At 59.8% G+C, this 16,399-nt stretch overlaps 2 protein-coding genes across 3 annotated transcripts; both read left to right on the top strand.

Moving 5' to 3' along the window:
- Nucleotides 1-251: 251 nt before the first annotated feature.
- On the top strand, nt 252-5,966 carry RPS7 (ribosomal protein S7). Of its 2 annotated transcripts, none has more exons than XM_059660626.1 (7): nt 252-314; nt 508-587; nt 680-751; nt 1,796-1,939; nt 2,437-2,501; nt 5,432-5,582; nt 5,850-5,966. In XM_059660626.1, exons 2-7 carry the CDS (start codon nt 513-515, stop codon nt 5,925-5,927), a joined length of 585 nt encoding a protein of 194 aa, XP_059516609.1. In that variant the 5' UTR covers nt 252-314; nt 508-512; the 3' UTR covers nt 5,928-5,966. The 2 variants fall into 2 exon arrangements, with proteins under 2 accessions (XP_059516609.1, XP_059516608.1); XM_059660625.1 differs by having other exon boundaries at nt 254-320; nt 511-587.
- A 2,276-nt stretch (nt 5,967-8,242) lies between these two features.
- Nucleotides 8,243-16,399, top strand: COLEC11 (collectin subfamily member 11). Its single transcript, XM_059660623.1, has 7 exons — nt 8,243-8,377; nt 10,495-10,636; nt 12,845-12,916; nt 14,326-14,397; nt 14,666-14,719; nt 15,556-15,651; nt 15,962-16,399. Exons 2-7 carry the CDS (start codon nt 10,519-10,521, stop codon nt 16,351-16,353), a joined length of 804 nt encoding a protein of 267 aa, XP_059516606.1. The 5' UTR covers nt 8,243-8,377; nt 10,495-10,518; the 3' UTR covers nt 16,354-16,399.

The following is a 16,399-nucleotide window of genomic DNA, read 5'->3' as shown; positions in this document are numbered from 1 at the left end:
CACACTGGAGGGCCAAGCAGTAGCCGTGCAGAAGCGTGTGTGGGAGTCGCCTCCCCACTGCTCTCCTGTCCTCCGGTCCCTGAGCCGGGAATCCACACACACCGATTGCAGGTCCCAGCGGAACTTACCAACCCTGCGAATTTGGTGCGTGTTACTGGCGCACCGGCCCCGGGAGCCTTTTCCCGGACTCTCTAGGCTCCCGCCCTGTCTCAGTGGTTCTTCCGGTCCTTTAGCTCCGCCTCTTCCTTTCCGCCGCCGAGATTTGACGAGCTCTCGCGAGACTCAGGCCTCTTCTCAGGCCGGCGCTCACCCAAGTAAGTGTGGGGCCTCCCGTGCGCGCGAGCTTTTCTGCCGATTTCGAGGGGGACACGCTCTGGAGGCAGCTCCGGAGCGGCGGGCCCTGCTCGCCGGGTGGGGATACGGCGGATAACGCGGCGTGGGCCCCCGGATGGCGCGCGCGGGGACCCGGGGACCCGCTCCGCCTCGAGCGCTCTCTGTTTCCAACAGGAGCCATGTTCAGTTCCAGCGCCAAGATCGTGAAGCCCAATGGCGAGAAGCCAGACGAGTTCGAGTCCGGCATCTCCCAGGTGAGACGCGGAGCGCGCCGGCGCGGCCCGGCGGGCGGTGGGGACGGAGACCCGGCGGCGGGTCGCTGAGGTCGCCCCCTCTCCCTCCCTAGGCTTTGCTGGAGCTGGAGATGAACTCGGACCTCAAGGCCCAGCTGCGGGAGCTGAACATCACCGCGGCCAAGGTGAGGCCTCGCGGCGTGCGTTTCGCCGGTGTCGGCCCCGGCGCAGGGGCGGGAGCCCGGGGTCCCCGGAGGGCTGTACCCCAGGGCGGTGTGCGGCCGGCGGCCTGTCCCACCCCGTCTGTCCCCGCACGAGGGGACGTGGCGGGGCTGATCCTTGCGGGGGTGGGTGTGCGATTCACCCCCTTGGCTCAGGTTTACCCCGGGCTCCCTACCCGACGGCAGCGTTTCCGCTTTTACTCGCAAAGCCGTTGTCCTCGGCGCGCGTGCTCCGCGTGCCGGCGATGGGGGGCTTTCGGACGCGTGTCTCGCATGGTTTCGAGTCTGCAGAGCAGAGCCAGCCCGTGGTTGTTGGGAGCAAGTGAAACGTAGTTGCCCGCCGTGGACTGTGGTTAGCTGCGCTGCGCTCATAGGCTGGCGGTCCCTGCACGTGTGAGGCAGGAGGAGTGACAGCCGAGGGCTGGCGGCCATGGGACGGCTGCAAAGTGGCCGGAGAAGGGCCTCAGGAGTCAGGACTCCGGTCTGACAGTGCACGCCGCACCTGAGCGTGCACCGTGGAGGCTCTCAACTGTCTGTCTTTTTTTAAAATTTAAATTCTTTGTTGTTTAAAGTATTGCACATGTCTCCTTTTCCCCCATTGACCTCTCTCTCCCCGGCCGCTCCCGCCCCCCAGCACATGCTTCGCCCCCCTAGTGTCTGTGTCCATGGTCACGCTCATGTGCATGCACAGGTCCTTTGGTGGAGCTCTTACTCCCACGCCCCCTTCCCTCTGAGGTTGGACGGTCTGTTGGATGCTTCTAAGTCTCTGGATCTGCTGTGTTCATGTTGGTCATTATATTCCACAAACGGGTGGGATCATGTGATGTTTATCTTTCTCCGACTGGCCTATTACCTTAGCATAACGCTCTCCGTGTCCACCCTGCTGTTGCGAATGGTGAGAGCTCCTTTTTTCAGCAGCGTAGTAATCCATTGTGTGGACGGACCACAGTTTTTAACCCACTCATCTGTTGATGGCACTTCGGCTGATTCCGGGTTTGTCTTTTTTAGGAAATTGAAGTTGGTGGCGGTCGGAAAGCTATTATCATCTTCGTCCCAGTTCCTCAACTCAAGTCTTTCCAGAAAATCCAGGTCCGGCTGGTACGCGAGCTGGAGAAGAAGTTCAGTGGGAAGCACGTGGTCTTCATCGCTCAGGTACCTGTGTGCCCTGGAAGGTTCTGTGACGTGAGCTCCGCTAAGAGCATACGTGTTTGGGCTGTGTGGGCACTTGGAGTGATTCAAGTAACCCTGTGGTGAATGTAGAGAAACCAGTGCAGATGGTAGAGAGCCGGGGGAGCTGTGCTGTGGCGGGTTAACGGGGTGAAGTACACTTGCTGTTACTGTTCAAATGGCGGAAACATAGTTGCTTAAAGAGGTGATCAGAGGAAGGCACCTGAGCCAGGATTTCTCTGCCTGAGAATCACTTAGCTGAAGCTCACGCTGTGCAGGTGAGGCAGGTGGTGGGGGGCGGGACGCTAAGGACCGGCTGTAGGACAGGGGATGGGAGGGTTTCTCAGGAATTGCTGGTCTGGGTGGTTTGGCTTTCGCAGAGTTTGGGTTCTGTCCTGTGTCTGTTTTGAAGCCGTTTGACAGTTTCTCTGACAACGTGAGGGCCTGTTGCTGCCGCTGCCCGATAACCTCTTCCCTTGCAGAGGAGGATCCTGCCCAAGCCAACCCGGAAAAGCCGAACAAAGAATAAGCAGAAGCGTCCCAGGAGGTGAGTCTGGTGTCGGCCTCGCGGGGCTGTTGCAGGAAGAGCTGGGGAGGCTTCTGAAGTCAGTCACCTGGGCTTGGTAGTGAGTGACTGGTTTCCTCGGCAACGGGAGGTGCAGAGTTTGTGGTTTGGAGGAATGACAGGTGCGTGGTTGGGACCGTGGTCACGGCTGTCACACAAGATGGAGGTGGTGTCCTTGGCTCTTGGGCAAAGGAGGGACAGGGAAGGGACCCTTGGTTCAGGGCGCCCCCCACAGCGGGGGTGGCCCGGCCCTGTCGCCTTTGCTTTCTGTCTTTGCTGTGAATTAAGGTAAATTCGCCTTTTCTGGTGACATGCTCATGAGCTTGATTGCCTGGGTTCTCTGTGACTCAGGACAGTGGGCGCGCCTTTGGTCGAAGTCTCTGGTTTCACGGGCTGGAGGGCTGGCCCGCAGCCTGCTCTGCCGGGTGGGCCTTCAGTGTGTAGTTTGTATTATTCCATCCCTGCTCACAGGGTGGGGAGGAAGGGTTTGTTTAATTGTTAAAGTAAGTAGTTAAAAAATACCTGGGAAAATAATAACAAGTAAGTACGAAAGTCAAGGTGGGGAGACGGGCACGGCCTGGAGAGCCGGCCCCTGGCGGCTGTCACAGTGCGGGGGCCTGGGGGTGGTGAAGCCACTTCCTTGTGCCTGGAGGTAGGACCAGGTGGGACTCCAGGGCGTGGGCTGATGCACTTACTGCCCCACCTCGGGTGGGTGCGCTGGGAAGGCAGGTGTGGGTTTTCTGGGGCTTGAATTATACAGTTCGGTCCTTTGAGCTTGTCCTTGGGCAGCTTTAGTGTCGTAAGAATTCAGGAATTTGCATGCTCTCCCTCCTGGGAGCCTGCCACCTCCCCTCTCAGGTGTGCGTTTCCTAGGGTCCTGAGACCTGCAGCCGGGGGGTGACGGGCAGCGGCAGCTCCCCCCGGGCTCCCCCCGTGAAACTGTCTCCAAGGCCCCTTTTCTCTGGCTTTTCTGAGCCAAAGCCGCCCCGCCTGGGCTCCCCTGTCGCTCCTCCTCAGCCTTCCTCGTTCCCTGCCCCAGCTTTCATCAGCACACGCTCAGAGTAAAAACAAAAGTCCAGGAATGGTTCCTGTGTCCTAGCTAGTTTGTAAGAGGTCAAATAGAGGAGATTATCAAGAGCATTTAGTTTGTTAATCATGACACCTTAGTGGTTTGTGATCTCAGTTCTGAGCACAAGAACAGACCCTTGGCTTTGTGCCCAGCTGAGGACCTGGCTCCTGGACCTGCCGCCTTCACTCTCCTCTTCGCAGACCTGCGGTCCCACGGCCTCGGGTGGCCACTGTCCTCCTGACAGACCCAGTTCTCGGGCACCGCGGGGGCCCCCTGACCAGCTGGCCCCCCTGCTTTCAGATGTGCTTCCTGCTTCAGGGGTCCTCTTTCTCTTACAGATTCAGTGTGAGGGTTACATGTTGTTTGGCTTTTAATCTGTAGCAAAGTCTCAAACATTTCTTGCTGATGCAGCTCAGTCTCTGGTTGGTGGTTATCAAAGTTGTGTTGCTATGGCCGCCCCTTTGAAGAGAAATTAGACAGTGTTGGAGTCTGAGATGCCTTTTTAAAAACGTTTATTGCCGAAACCGGTTTGGCTCAGTGGATAGAGCATCGGCCTGCGGACTGAAAGGTCCCAGGTTCGATTCCGGTCAAGGGCATGTACCTCGGTTGCGGGCACATCCCCAGTAGCGGGTGTGCAGGAGGCAGCTGCTCGATGTTTCTCTCTCATCGATGTTTCTAACTCTCTATCTCTCTCCCTTCCTCTCTGTAAAAAATCAATAAAATATAAAAAACAACAAACGTTGGTTGATTTTAGAGAGCAAAACACTGATTTGTTGCGCTATTTCATGCATTCAGTGGTTGATTCGCATGTGCCGTGACCGCGATGGAACCCCATGGTGTATGGGGGCGACGCTCTAACCGGCACCGGCCAGGGTTTGATTCCATCTGATTTGTCTGAAAGGGAATAATGACAGGTTTCCATGTTTGAGTGCCTGCCCCGCCCTGTGAGAACAATGTGCTCTTAGGGGCAGCGGTGGTTAGTGAAGCCGACTGTCTTGTCTGTCCCTGAAGGTGATGGAGGCCGTGGAGGGTGCTCTGTGGCCGTGTCACAGTGAGACCCTGGCAGTCCCTGGGAGCTACTGGAAAGCCTTCCCTGCGTGTGGGGCCTCCAGGCGGGCACCAGGTTGGTGCCGTACGCACCGGCTGATCCAGGGACAGGGCCCTAGACACCCCCGGGGGCACAGGTGCTCTGTCAGCCGGAGGAGAAATGTCCGTCCCGCCACCTGCGCTGCCTGGTGGTGCCTCCAAGGGTGGGAGTCATTGACCTTCTGTTGTCAGCAGCCCATGGGCTGCAAAGGTGACGCGATGTCAGGGGTAGCAGGGTCCATGGCGGTTTGGGGTGAGGGGTGACGGGTTGGAAGTTGGGGGGCCTCAGGGGCCGCTGTCTTAGAGCTGGTAGAAGTCTCTGGGGGGTGGGATGTGGCCTCGAGTGATTGTTGAGAACGAGGGTTAGGTGGTGAGAAGCCGCGGGGCTCCTGCAGGGCCTTTGGTGGGTAAACGTGATCACGTGGGCCCCACAGCTGAGGAAGCATACGGGTGGACGTGCGCCTGCAGTGGGTGTGAGTCCTCGCCCCTTCCCTGGAGCTTCACTTGCCGAGGTTTGGTGACTCGTTTACCAGGTGGCCTCTCACACCGACCTTGTAGATGCATTAGTAGGCGGTTGTCACCCTCCTGGTTTGGCTGCGGCCCTGGTCGCTGTATTTGGTGTCGGGAGCGTGTTTGGAAACGGGTGCAGGTGTGGTTTGGGGACCTGGCACCTGCCCTTCAGGCTGTGACGTGCAGAGGTGCCCTCGGCCTAGCGGAGCGCCGCCGCCCCTGGACCCTCACCGCCCCTGTCCTTTAGCCGCACGCTGACCGCTGTGCACGACGCCATCCTGGAGGACCTGGTCTTCCCGAGCGAGATCGTGGGCAAGAGGATCCGCGTGAAGCTGGACGGCAGCCGGCTCATCAAGGTGCATCTGGACAAGGCGCAGCAGAACAACGTGGAGCACAAGGTGCGGCCGCTGGGGGCGGGGCGGGTGGGTGCGGGCACCGCGGGCGGCGGCCTGGGGCTCTCCTGGCACCAGGACGGGCGGGAGCTCAGCAGGCCCTGCCCTGGGCGGCATTGTGTGCCGGGTCTGCCTCGTTCTAACGGGGCTGTTCGGGGTGTCAGGAAACGGGACCTGACTGCTTCCAGGGTTCGGCTTCAGTGAGGTGGTGCATGGGGGACAAGGGGGGCAGTAGGAGAGTTTGTTGTTTTTGACGAGTTTTTTTTCTTGAAGGTTGAAACTTTTTCCGGTGTCTATAAGAAGCTCACGGGCAAGGACGTTAACTTTGAATTCCCAGAGTTCCAGCTGTAAAGAAAAATGACTAAATAAAATACATTCTTATGTTGTTTAGAGGCCGTGTCGCTCCCTCCTCGGCGCGGTTTCAGGCCCGGCGGGAGGCGGGCGGCGACCAGCAGTGCTGACCACGCACAGTCAGGGGCGGCCGGGCTTGAATGGCTCCTGTGAGAGGCGGGCAGTGACAGGAGCTGAGCTGCGTGACGGAGACGGGCTTTTCCATGCAGAGTCTGATGAGAAAGTGTGTTTGCTAATTTTCTTCGGCACTGTCACATGTACAGCTCAGTAGCATGGAGCCCATTTCGGTGTCCTGGCCAGACCTCCAGCCCTGTTGGTCGTGTAGAACCGAACCAGACTCATTGAGCCCTCCCCTCCCCCAGGGCCGCGTGTGTCCATGTGGCCTTCACGTTGGGTCTCACATGGTCTTGGAAAGGTCAAGTGTGAGGGTGAGATTGGGTGTTCCTCTAAGGTGGGAACAGGCCAGGGAGCTACCGGGTTCCCTGGTTTTCTCCAGGCCTCCGGGGCAGGCGGAGGTGAAGCAGGGCTGGTCCTGTTCGCCAGGGGCTTCTGGGGTCTGGGCCAAGGGCCGAGGGCCAGTGAGGCCAGGCTTCTCGGGACGAGCATCCGCTGCGCCATCGTCATCGCCTGGCATGGCACCCAGGCCGCCTGGTCCTGTGTCCAGAGAGACCAGCTGAGCAGGTCCACAGGCTGGGACTCTAGTCCGCACTGGGGAGGGAGCGGCCTCTGTTGCTCTGCGCTTGCAGGAGCTGGAGGAAGGAAGCCCCCCTCCTGTTGGAGGGGAGCCGTGGGGAATGTCCTAAGGGGCAGTGTCCCAGGGATAGGACTACAGGCCGAATCTCCAGTGAAATGCCATCCAGAGCCCGGCCTGCTCTGTCCAGACGTCTCCCTTATCCCTGAGGAATGTAAACAGTGACCGGGAGGCTCAGATTCTCCTCCCACTGGAAGTGGCCTCGGAGGGTCAGAGGTCACGAGGGGAAAGGCCTTCACCAATGGCCAGGACTGGAGAGCTAGGAATGAGCCGAGAAGGAGAGAGGAAGACGCCTGGAAGGAGAAGCACCAGGATTCCTGATGACTGGTGTGTTTTTAAAGAATTTTGCACCTGTAGATGGAATCTCAGTGGGAGGGTGGGTGGTGGGAGGTGAGCAGCCCATGGACACAGACAATAGGGTGGTGAGTGGGGGGCGGGGCGGGCTGGACGGGGTCAGTGGGGAAAGGGACATGTAATACCTTCACCAATAAAGATCTTGCATCTCTACCCTGTGGGTTACGGTCCATGGTTGGGTTTGCACTGCCTTCGTGCGGCTTTAGTTTCGGGGTAACACCAACCTGGGTGAATGGCTGAGTGCTCTCCCATGTGCTGGGAGAGGAAGCAGAGTTGGTGTTAATTTTCCTTAAGCGGTTGGTGGGATTCTGAAACCACCTGCCTGTCGCTCCGGGGAGTCCTGAATCCAGTTCCCTGGGGGCGGGGGGGGGGGGGGCGTGACGCCTCCCCCCACGTCGGGCCCGTGGTGGCTCCGTTTCCTCTGCGTTGTCCCGTGTGCGGGTGCTGCCGACGGTTTAATAAAGAGCCCCCTCTCCCGGGTCCTGTGAGGTGCGTGGAACTTGTCAGGCTTCCCGTCTGTGATTTGTTATGACTTCCCTTTCCAGTCGAATAAACAACTTTGAGGCCAGCTCTCCGTGACCATCTCCTACGAATCTTCCTTAAAGAAGCCTCGCCCCCTTGTGTAAGGGGGGCCGCCCAGCCCCCCAGAACACGCGTCGGGGGCAAGGGTTGCCTTCTCGTGGATGCACGAGGAGTGAGCTGGGGCCACCTCGGGTGGGTCTGGGCCAGCCCTCAGGCTTTGTTGTGAAGCCCCACGGGGAACAAAGGAAACGTCCACGTTAGTTTTCGTCTGAGGGACACCAGGTGGCTGTGGCCACTCGCCTGTGCTTCCCTGACTTCCAAAAGGCGTTTTATTCTATTATTATTGTTAGGTGTGTTTGCATGGATTTCAGAGAGAGACGGAGTGAGGGATAGAAACCAATGACGAGAGAATCGTGGATCCGCTGCCTGCTGCACGTCTCCCCGGGGATCGAGCCCACAGCCCTGGCTGTGCCTGGCCTGGTTGGCGACTTGATGCCGGGCACTCACACTTCCCAAAAGGAAAGAACGAGAAGAGCAGACGCTGGGCGTTGGGGAGAGTCGGCTCGGCCTCTGCCAGCCGCCCCGGAGCCTGACTCCCGTCTGCCTCTGTCTGCGTTCCCACACTGTTCCGCCCCAGCAGGTCAGGGATGTTTCAAACAGGAAGCTGTTTGCAGATAACACGGGGGCCCGGCCTGGGGTGCTGGGCGGTGGGACAGCCCGGGCCGCTCCCCTCCTGTGGGGCTGCACCGCCCGCCCGCCCGCCTGCAGAGTCCTGCTGGGTCCCCGGCGGTCAGGACGCCCCTTCGCCTCGCCTGCGCCTCAGGTAGGGCGGCCCTGGTCCGGGACTTGCCACCTTGGGGAGCAGGCGGAGGGTGAGCCGCAGGGGGGAGGCTGAGCTGGAAGGCGGGTTCCAGACAGTCAGCGCAGGAGCTGGTGGAGGGACGCGGTCTCTGCTGAGCTCCAGGCAAAGGTGCGGCCAGGACCCTGGCATGGTGCTCACCAGGTGGTGTGGGAGTCATGACAGGGCCTGGGTGCGGGCGAGGGGACCGCGTGAAGGGATTGTGCCTGCAGCCAGCACAGGCCCAGGGCGGCTCGACCCTCTGCGGTGGGGTCTCGTGGACGCCCAGTCACCTGCACTCAATGGCCAGTGGCTCAGGAACGGGGACCCTGGGTGTGGGGCAAGCAGGGCACCTTCCACAGCGGGCCACCTGGTCTCCCAAATGGGGTGAGACGAGAGTCGGGGGCTCTTCCGGCCGGATGCCTGGTGTGGCGCTGGCTGAGGTGCCAGTGGGTCGGGGGCTCTGGATGGACACGTGATGTGGCCGCCTCACGTGTGTGACGACTCCCCGTGCAGTGGGGAGCGCTCTGCGGACCACAGGCAGGGCAGGGCCCGACTTGCCCAGCTCTTCCATTCATTTACAATTTTGAAAAGTTTCCCTAAGAAGGGAACAGACAGGATATGTGTCAATCTAAGAAAATAATAGGGAATGGCCTCTGCTTGGCCTGTGATTTTGGTTAAAAGATAAGAAAAATGTGCCATTGGGTGGCGGCCTGTCCTGGCTGCAGCCCCTGGGGGCCTGGTCCCTGGGTGGGGGCGGGGTGGCAGGGGCAGAGGGTGGCGGGCCTGTGCTCCCCGGGCTGGTCCCGGGCGTGTTCTCCGCGCTTTGGAAGGTGACAAAGGGTGGGCCCTGCGCAGGCGTTTGCTAAGTGGACATTGTACGTTTGGCAAATTCAGCCCTTTCTTGTCACTGTGGGTGTCACCTTGTCCTGTGCTCCCTGGGAGTTCCAGTGGAATCTCTCCCTCTGGAGAGCCGCCTCCTTTGCTGACGGAGGGTCCGAGCCTCCTGGGCCCGGGAGATGAGGTTCTCACAGGGGCCTCGGGGCTGCGGCTTCCCCGTTGATCGAAGGAAATCCCTCTTCCTGGAGGGCAGGAGGGTGAGGGTGAGGGTGTGGGTGCGGGTGGGGATCTCGGAGGCCGGGGACAGGGCCTCCCCTGCGCCCCCCACCTCTGCCGGCAGGACCTAGGGGCTGACCAGGATCAGGGAGGCCTGGGGTGGCCACGGATGCATAAGTGGCAGCGGGTCAGTGAGTCCCACATGGGGGGGAGGGTCGGCAGGTGCTCCCCGAGTGACACAGGGACAGCTGTGTCCTGTCCCTTCAACTCCCCGTCCCTCCCCGTAGTCAGGAGCTTGGGCTGCCAGAGCCACACGGCGGGCAGCCCGGTGCGTGGGGGGCAGAGGGCCAGTCCCCGGGACTCCCCACGGTGACCTGTCTTATGACACTCAAACCGAGCACAGCCACGCAGCCTCCTGTACGGACACGTAGCCGAGAAGTGTGGCTGTTTCAGAACCAGCCGGACAGCGGCGAGCTCACGCACTGTCGGAGAGCCGTGCCTGTGCCAGGGGACCCGGTGGGACGGGGCAGGGCTGGCAGCGCGAGGCAGAGCTGGCGTATGTGGCGGGCGCGGGCCTCAAGGCCTCGTGGACTATGCACACCCTTCGCGTGTGTGAAGTGTTCGCCGCAAAGAACTAGAAGAGAGCCCAGCCGGCGTGGCTCCGTGGTTGAGTGTTGTCCCAGGAACCAAGAGGTCACGGTTCGATTCCCGTCAGGGCACAGGCCCGGGTTGCAGGCTCGATCCCCAGTGGGGGCCGTGCAGGAGGCAGCCCAGCAATGTTTCTCTCTCATCCATGTTTCTCTCTCTCTCTCTCCCCTCCCTTCCTCTCTCTAAAAAAATGAATAAAAACGTGTGTTTTTTTTTAAAAAAAAGAACTAGAAGGGCATGTTGGGTAACACCTCAGGACGGTCACAAGCGCGAGAGAGACCAAAGCCACGCGGGCCTCTCTCAGCAGCGCCGCGCCCTTGGCCCGCGGGGTGGCCTGCACGCTGTCTTCGCTGTCCTGCCTTCGGAATTCCCGGCACTGTTTCCCCTGCTTCCTCCAGGAGCCAGTGCCGCCCACACTCAGGATGGGGGGGGAGCTGGCCCTCATCAGCCTGGCCTTGCTGTCGCTGGTCCTGCCTGCTGACTCTCAGCAGACGGCGGACGACGCCTGCTCTGTGCAGATCCTGGTCCCTGGCCTCAAAGGTAAGGCTCCCTTCCCAGGTGCTCCCCCTCCCCACGGAGCTCCTGTGAGCTGACAGTCCCCAGTCCCGAGTCCCAGGTCCCGTGCCGGCGCAGGGCTGACCTCGGTGGGCCTCAGTTTCCCCCTCTGAAAAAGCAAGGGTGGAAGACACAATGCCCACGGCCTGTTGGGCCAGGAACTCGGTGATGGGGAAGTCATTTCTGTGCAGCTGGGCGTCTGCAGGATGTGAAGGCCGCTGACCTTTGTCCCAGGCTCTGCACTCACTGTGCGAGGCCCCGCCGGTCGCACAGCTCCGCAGCCTGAATCTCATGCTTCCTGGGAGCTCTTCTTCCTTCTCTTAGAAATGCAAATGCTCTTGCTCCTGTCGCTTTGTCTGCGGCCTCCTTCCTGACAGAGAAAGCCCTACGGACCCGCGGGGTGGGCGCCAGCCGGGGGAAAGCCACCGTTTCTACAAAACACGCGATTCCAAACCTGTGACCCCGGCGGGACCAGCTCCATGTCCCAGGGCCCAGCGGGTCCAGCAGTGAGTCCCATGTGGCCCTGCTCCCCAGGGCTGCAGCCGGAGCCCTCGCCCAATCCCTGGGTTTACATGGCAACATTGTCTCATTAGGTCGATATGGGACTTTGTCTCAGTGGGTCCGTACGGGACATGGTCTCACTGTGTCTATATGGGACATTGTCTCAGTGGGTCCGTACGGGACATTGTCTCAGTGGGTTTATATGGGACATTGTCTCAGTGGGTCCGTACGGGACATTGTCTCAGTGGGTTTATATGGGACATTGTCTCAGTGGGTCCGTACGGGACATTGTCTCAGTGGGTTTATATGGGACATTGTCTCAGTGGGTCCGTACGGGACATTGTCTCAGTGGGTTTATATGGGACATTGTCTCAGTGGGTCCGTACGGGACATTGTCTCAGTGGGTTTATATGGGACATTGTCTCAGTGGGTCCGTACGGGACATTGTCTCAGTGGGTTTATATGGGACATTGTCTCAGTGGGTCCGTACGGGACATTGTCTCAGTGGGTTTATATGGGACATTGTCTCAGTGGGTCCGTACGGGACATTGTCTCAGTGGGTTTATATGGGACATTGTCTCAGTGGGTCCGTACGGGACATTGTCTCAGTGGGTTTATATGGGACATTGTCTCAGTGGGTCCGTACGGGACATGGTCTCAGTGGGTCCGTACGGGACATTGTCTCAGTGGGTCCGTACGGGACATTGTCTCAGTGGGTCCGTACGGGACATGGTCTCAGTGGATCCGTACGGGACATTGTCTCAGTGGGTCCGTACGGGACATGGTCTCAGTGGGTCCGTACGGGACATTGTCTCAGTGGGTCTACTCTCACAGCCTGTCAGTACCATGGGCTCGAAGAGGCGTCGTGGGCTCCCCGACATCCTTGTTCACTGCAGAGGAGGTGTCCTGAGATCTGGGAACGCCCACGGCCCTCCCGCCTGTTCCATGCATCCAGGTGCCTCACCGTCTGCCTAGCAGCTGCCCTGCGCCGGCGGCTGGGCCCAGAACTGCCGGGCAGCCGAGACGGACGCTCTTTGCTCATGGGTGTTTGTGTGGTTTGCAGGAGGCAAGCGCCTAGTAAATGCCGAAGGCACTTCCTTTATTTCTTTGGGAGGAGAGAGCAGTTTGTGGATGATGCGGGGAGCGAGCCGGTCGGCCGAAGTGTGCGCCTCTGCTGCCAGAGAAGCAGCTCCTCGCGGAGAACTCCAGTGCAGCGGCCCGATCGATGCCTGGCAGAGGGGGGCGCGGAAGGGCTGCCTGCTCCCGGGGGCAGGGCGGAGTGCATGGGAGTTCTGAGCGGAGAGGTTTATGGAAATGCTGGCTGGGGTATCACCCCTGGGGCTTGGCTCTCTGCTGCCCCTGAGAGAAGCAGATGGTGAACATTTCAAACCCTGAGGCTCAGCACGGAGCAGAGCTGGGCACCAGCCTTTGTTCTCAAGAAGCACGTCCAGCCCTGGCTGGTGTGCCTCAATGGATAGAGCGTCAGCCTAAGGACCAAAGGGTCCCAGGTTCGATTCTGGTCAAGGGCACATGCCCAGGGTTGTGGGCTCGGTCCCCAGTAGGGGGCGTGCAGGAGGCAGCCGATCCATGATTCTCTGTCATCATTGATGTTTCTCTCTCTCCTTCTCCCTTCCTCTCTGAAATCAATAACAATATACTTAAAAATAAATAAGTATGTGGCTTCTCCTGCAGGGGACGCTGGAGAGAAGGGCGACAAAGGCGCGCCCGGACGGCCTGGGAGAGTGGGCCCCACAGGAGAGAAAGGTACCGCCTCGGCCCCTCAGACTCCGCACAGGGCGGCGGGGGGAGCTGGTGCACATGGGCGTGTGTATGGTGTGTGTGTGTGTGCATTTGTGAATGTATATGCTTGAATATGTTGTTTGGATTGATGTGTGTATGTATGTGTGTATACTAGATATGTGTGTGTGTAGGCATGTGTGTATATGTGTGTGCACGCATTTATGTGTAAAGAATGTATGTACAGCATGTGAATGTGTATAAATTAATGTGTGTGAGTGTGTGAATGAATGTGAGTATGAGCACATGAGAGTGAGTGTGTGTGTGTGTGAGTGCATGAGAGTGTATGAATGTGTGCGTGTGGTTGCGACTGTGTGAGTTTGTATGAATGAGTGCATGAGAGTGTGAGTGTGTGAGTGTGTGTGAGTGCATGATAGTGAGTGTGTGAATGTGTGTGTGTGAGTGCATGAGAGTGTATAAATGTATGTGAGTGTGTTTGCAACTGTGTGTGTATATGAATGAGTGCATGAGAGTGTGAGTGAGTGTGTGTGTGAGTGCATGAGTGAGTGTGTGTGTGTGTATGTGTGCATGAGAGTGAGTGTGAGTGTGAATATGTATATGAATGTGTGTGTGAGTGCATGAGAGTGTGTGCGAGTGTGTGTGTGCATGAGAGTGTGTGTGTGTGAATATGTATATGAATATGTGTGTGTGTGAGTGTGTGTGTGAGTGCATGAGAGTGTGTGTGTGTATGAGAGTGAGTGTGAATATGTATATGAATGTGTGTGTGAGTGCATGAGAGTGTGTGTGAGTGTGTGTGCATGAGAGTGTGTGAGTGTGAATATGTATATGAATGTGTGTGTGTGAGTGTGTGTGTGAGTGCATGAGAGTGTGTGTGAGTGCATGAGAGTGAGTGTGTGAGTGTGTGTGTGAGTGCATGAGAGTGTGTCTGAGTGTGAATATGTATATGAATGTGTGTTATGTATGTGAGTGTGTGTGAGTGTGTGTGTGCATGAGAGTGTGTGAGTGTGAATATGTATATGAATGTGTGTGTGTGAGTGCATGAGAGTGTGTGTGAGTGTGTGAGTGCATGAGAGTGTGTGAGTGTGTGAGTGCATGAGAGTGTGTGTGAGTGTGTGAGTGCATGAGAGTGTGAGTGCATGAGAGTGAGTGTGTGAGTGTGTGTGAGTGCATGAGAGTGAGTGTGTCTGAATATGTATATGAATGTGTGTGTTATGTGTGTGAGTGTGTGTGAGTGCGTGAGTGTGAGTGTGTGTGAGTGCATGAGAGTGAGTGCATGAGTGTGTGTGTGAGTGCATGAGAGTGAGTGTGTGAGTGTATGAGAGTGAGTGAGTGTGTGTGAGCAGGTGAGTGTGATGCTAACGGGAGGGACTTGGCGCCACCTGTGCATCACCGACCGATCTCCTTGCTTCCTGCAGGGGGCGCGGGCGACAAGGGGCAGAAGGGCAGCGTCGGCCGCCACGGGAAGATTGGTCCCATCGGCTCTAAAGGTACCTCCCCGCGCTGCCTCGTGTCCCGCCAGGCCCGCGCCCGCCCGCTGCTCTGAGGACGATCGCAGACCGTCCGGGCCGCCGGAGGTCATGCCTGTCCCTGTGCGCTGGGCACGTGACACGTTCTATCCCCCGTGTGCGCCCGGGGGTCGGAGTCACTGCTGGCCGGCCCCGTGGCAGGACGGTCTCTGGTGACGCGTCACACGTGGAGAACACACGTGTTCACTCGTGGCTCACGTCCCGCCTCTGCCTTGCTTTTCCTTTTCAGGTGAAAAGGGGGATTCGGGCGACATGGGGCCCCCGGGCCCCAGTGGAGAACCAGGTACGGCAGGGCCCCGGCTGATCAACTTGCATAAAAAGGCGATTCTGACAGCAGCTCCCGACCCGGAGCTGCAGGCGGCGGGGCACCGTCTCCCGCGCCCGGACTCGCGCACGTCCTCCTGGGACTGCGGTCTGCTCTCCCCGGATCCCCCACAGTCTGCTCAGACACCCCGACCAGAACCACGTGGCCTCTCCCTACAGCCCGCTCGGGGTGCCCCGGGCCCCCCTTCCTCTGGCCACCAAGCTTCTGAGAAAAGCTCGTCTGCGCTTTCGGGGTCCTTTCTCCATTCCCATGTCCTTGCCCCCCTCCGTGGCCCCTCCCTCGCGCCACGGCTCGCGACAGTTCCGGAGTCCACCCTGGCCAGGCGCCCCCTTCACCCCAGTCCCTCTTCACCCCAGTACTCCCCCCTGCAACCTGGTTCCGCCACCACCATTGTTCTCAGACGCTCCAGCGCCTCCGGGGTCCCTGCCCTGAGCCAGGCCCCGCTGTCCTCTCGCCTGGGCCTCAAGGGCTGCGGGGACTGTCCAGTAACATTTGTGTTTTGGGACTGACTGTGGCTACTTCCTTCTTTTCTTTTTTAAAATGCATATTTCTATTGATTTCAGAGAGAGAGGGAGGGGTAGAGAGACAGAAACATCGATGAGAGAGAAACATGGACCGGCTGCCTCCTGCACGCCCCCCACTGGAGATGGAGCCCGCCACCCGGGCCTGTGCCCTGACGGGGAATCGAACTCCGACCTCCTGGTTCCTAGGTCGATGCTCAACCCCTGAGCCAGGCCTGCCTTCTTTTCCGAGCCCCACCCTTGGCTCAGCTCCCTAACAGCCCGGTCCCGCAGGCGTCCCCTGTGAGTGCAGCCAGCTGAGGAAGGCCATCGGGGAGATGGACAACCAGGTCACCCAGCTGACCTCGGAGCTGAAGTTCATCAAAAACGGTAGGTGCTTCTCGGCGTCCTCTCTGTCCCCTGCCGTCCGCCTGCCCCCCTCGGCCCCCAACCCCCGGGGACCCAAGGCTCACGTGGCTCCGTGGCGTGTGGGAGAGCCGCCCGCCGTCTGTGCGCGTGCCTGCACTGAGTGTGCCCGCACCGAGCGTGCCCGCCCCGAGAGTGCCCGCACTGAGCGTGCCCGCCCCGAGCGTGCCCGCACCGAGAGTGCCCGCACCGAGCGTGCCCGCACCGAGCGTGCCCGCCCCGAGTGTGTTACAGAGAGCCAGTGCTCACTTTCCAGCCCTGCCCTCCCCCGCAGCTGTCGCCGGCGTGCGTGAGACGGAGGGCAAGCTCTACCTGCTGGTGAAGGAGGAGCGGGCCTACCTGGACGCCCAGCGGGCCTGCCAGGGGCGCGGGGGCGCGCTGGCCATGCCCAGGGACGAGGCCACCAACGGGCTCCTGGCCGCCTACGTGGCGCAGGCCGGCCTGGCCCGCGTCTTCATCGGCATCAGCGACCTGGACCGCGAGGGCACCTTTGTGTACGCCGACCGCTCGCCCATGCAGACCTTCCACAAGTGGCGTGGCGGCGAGCCCAACAACGCCTACGACGAGGAGGACTGCGTGGAGATGGAGGCCTCGGGCGGCTGGAACGACGTGGCCTGCCACCTCCCCATGCACTTCCTGTGCGAGTTCGACAAGGAGCACGTGTGAGGCGGCCGGGGCGGGGGGGGGGGGGGGGACCGTCTCCAGGCGGGTC

The sequence above is a fragment of the Myotis daubentonii genome, chromosome 12, assembly GCF_963259705.1.
Source record: "Myotis daubentonii chromosome 12, mMyoDau2.1, whole genome shotgun sequence".
Lineage (NCBI taxonomy): Eukaryota > Metazoa > Chordata > Mammalia > Chiroptera > Vespertilionidae > Myotis > Myotis daubentonii.
Note: the sequence above shows the minus strand (reverse complement) of the source record. Positions and strands in the feature narration are given on the sequence as shown.

Coding starts and splice junctions, on each gene's coding strand:
- RPS7 (XM_059660626.1), top strand. CDS start 513: ATGTTCAGTTCCAGCGCCAAGATCGTGAAGCCCAATGGCGAGAAGCCA. Junction 752..1,795: donor TGAACATCACCGCGGCCAAG/GTGAGGCCTCGC, acceptor TGTCTTTTTTAG/GAAATTGAAGTTGGTGGCGG. Junction 5,583..5,849: donor AGAACAACGTGGAGCACAAG/GTGCGGCCGCTG, acceptor TTTTTCTTGAAG/GTTGAAACTTTTTCCGGTGT.
- COLEC11 (XM_059660623.1), top strand. CDS start 10,519: ATGGGGGGGGAGCTGGCCCTCATCAGCCTGGCCTTGCTGTCGCTGGTC. Junction 14,398..14,665: donor TGGTCCCATCGGCTCTAAAG/GTACCTCCCCGC, acceptor TTTCCTTTTCAG/GTGAAAAGGGGGATTCGGGC. Junction 14,720..15,555: donor GGGCCCCAGTGGAGAACCAG/GTACGGCAGGGC, acceptor CCGGTCCCGCAG/GCGTCCCCTGTGAGTGCAGC.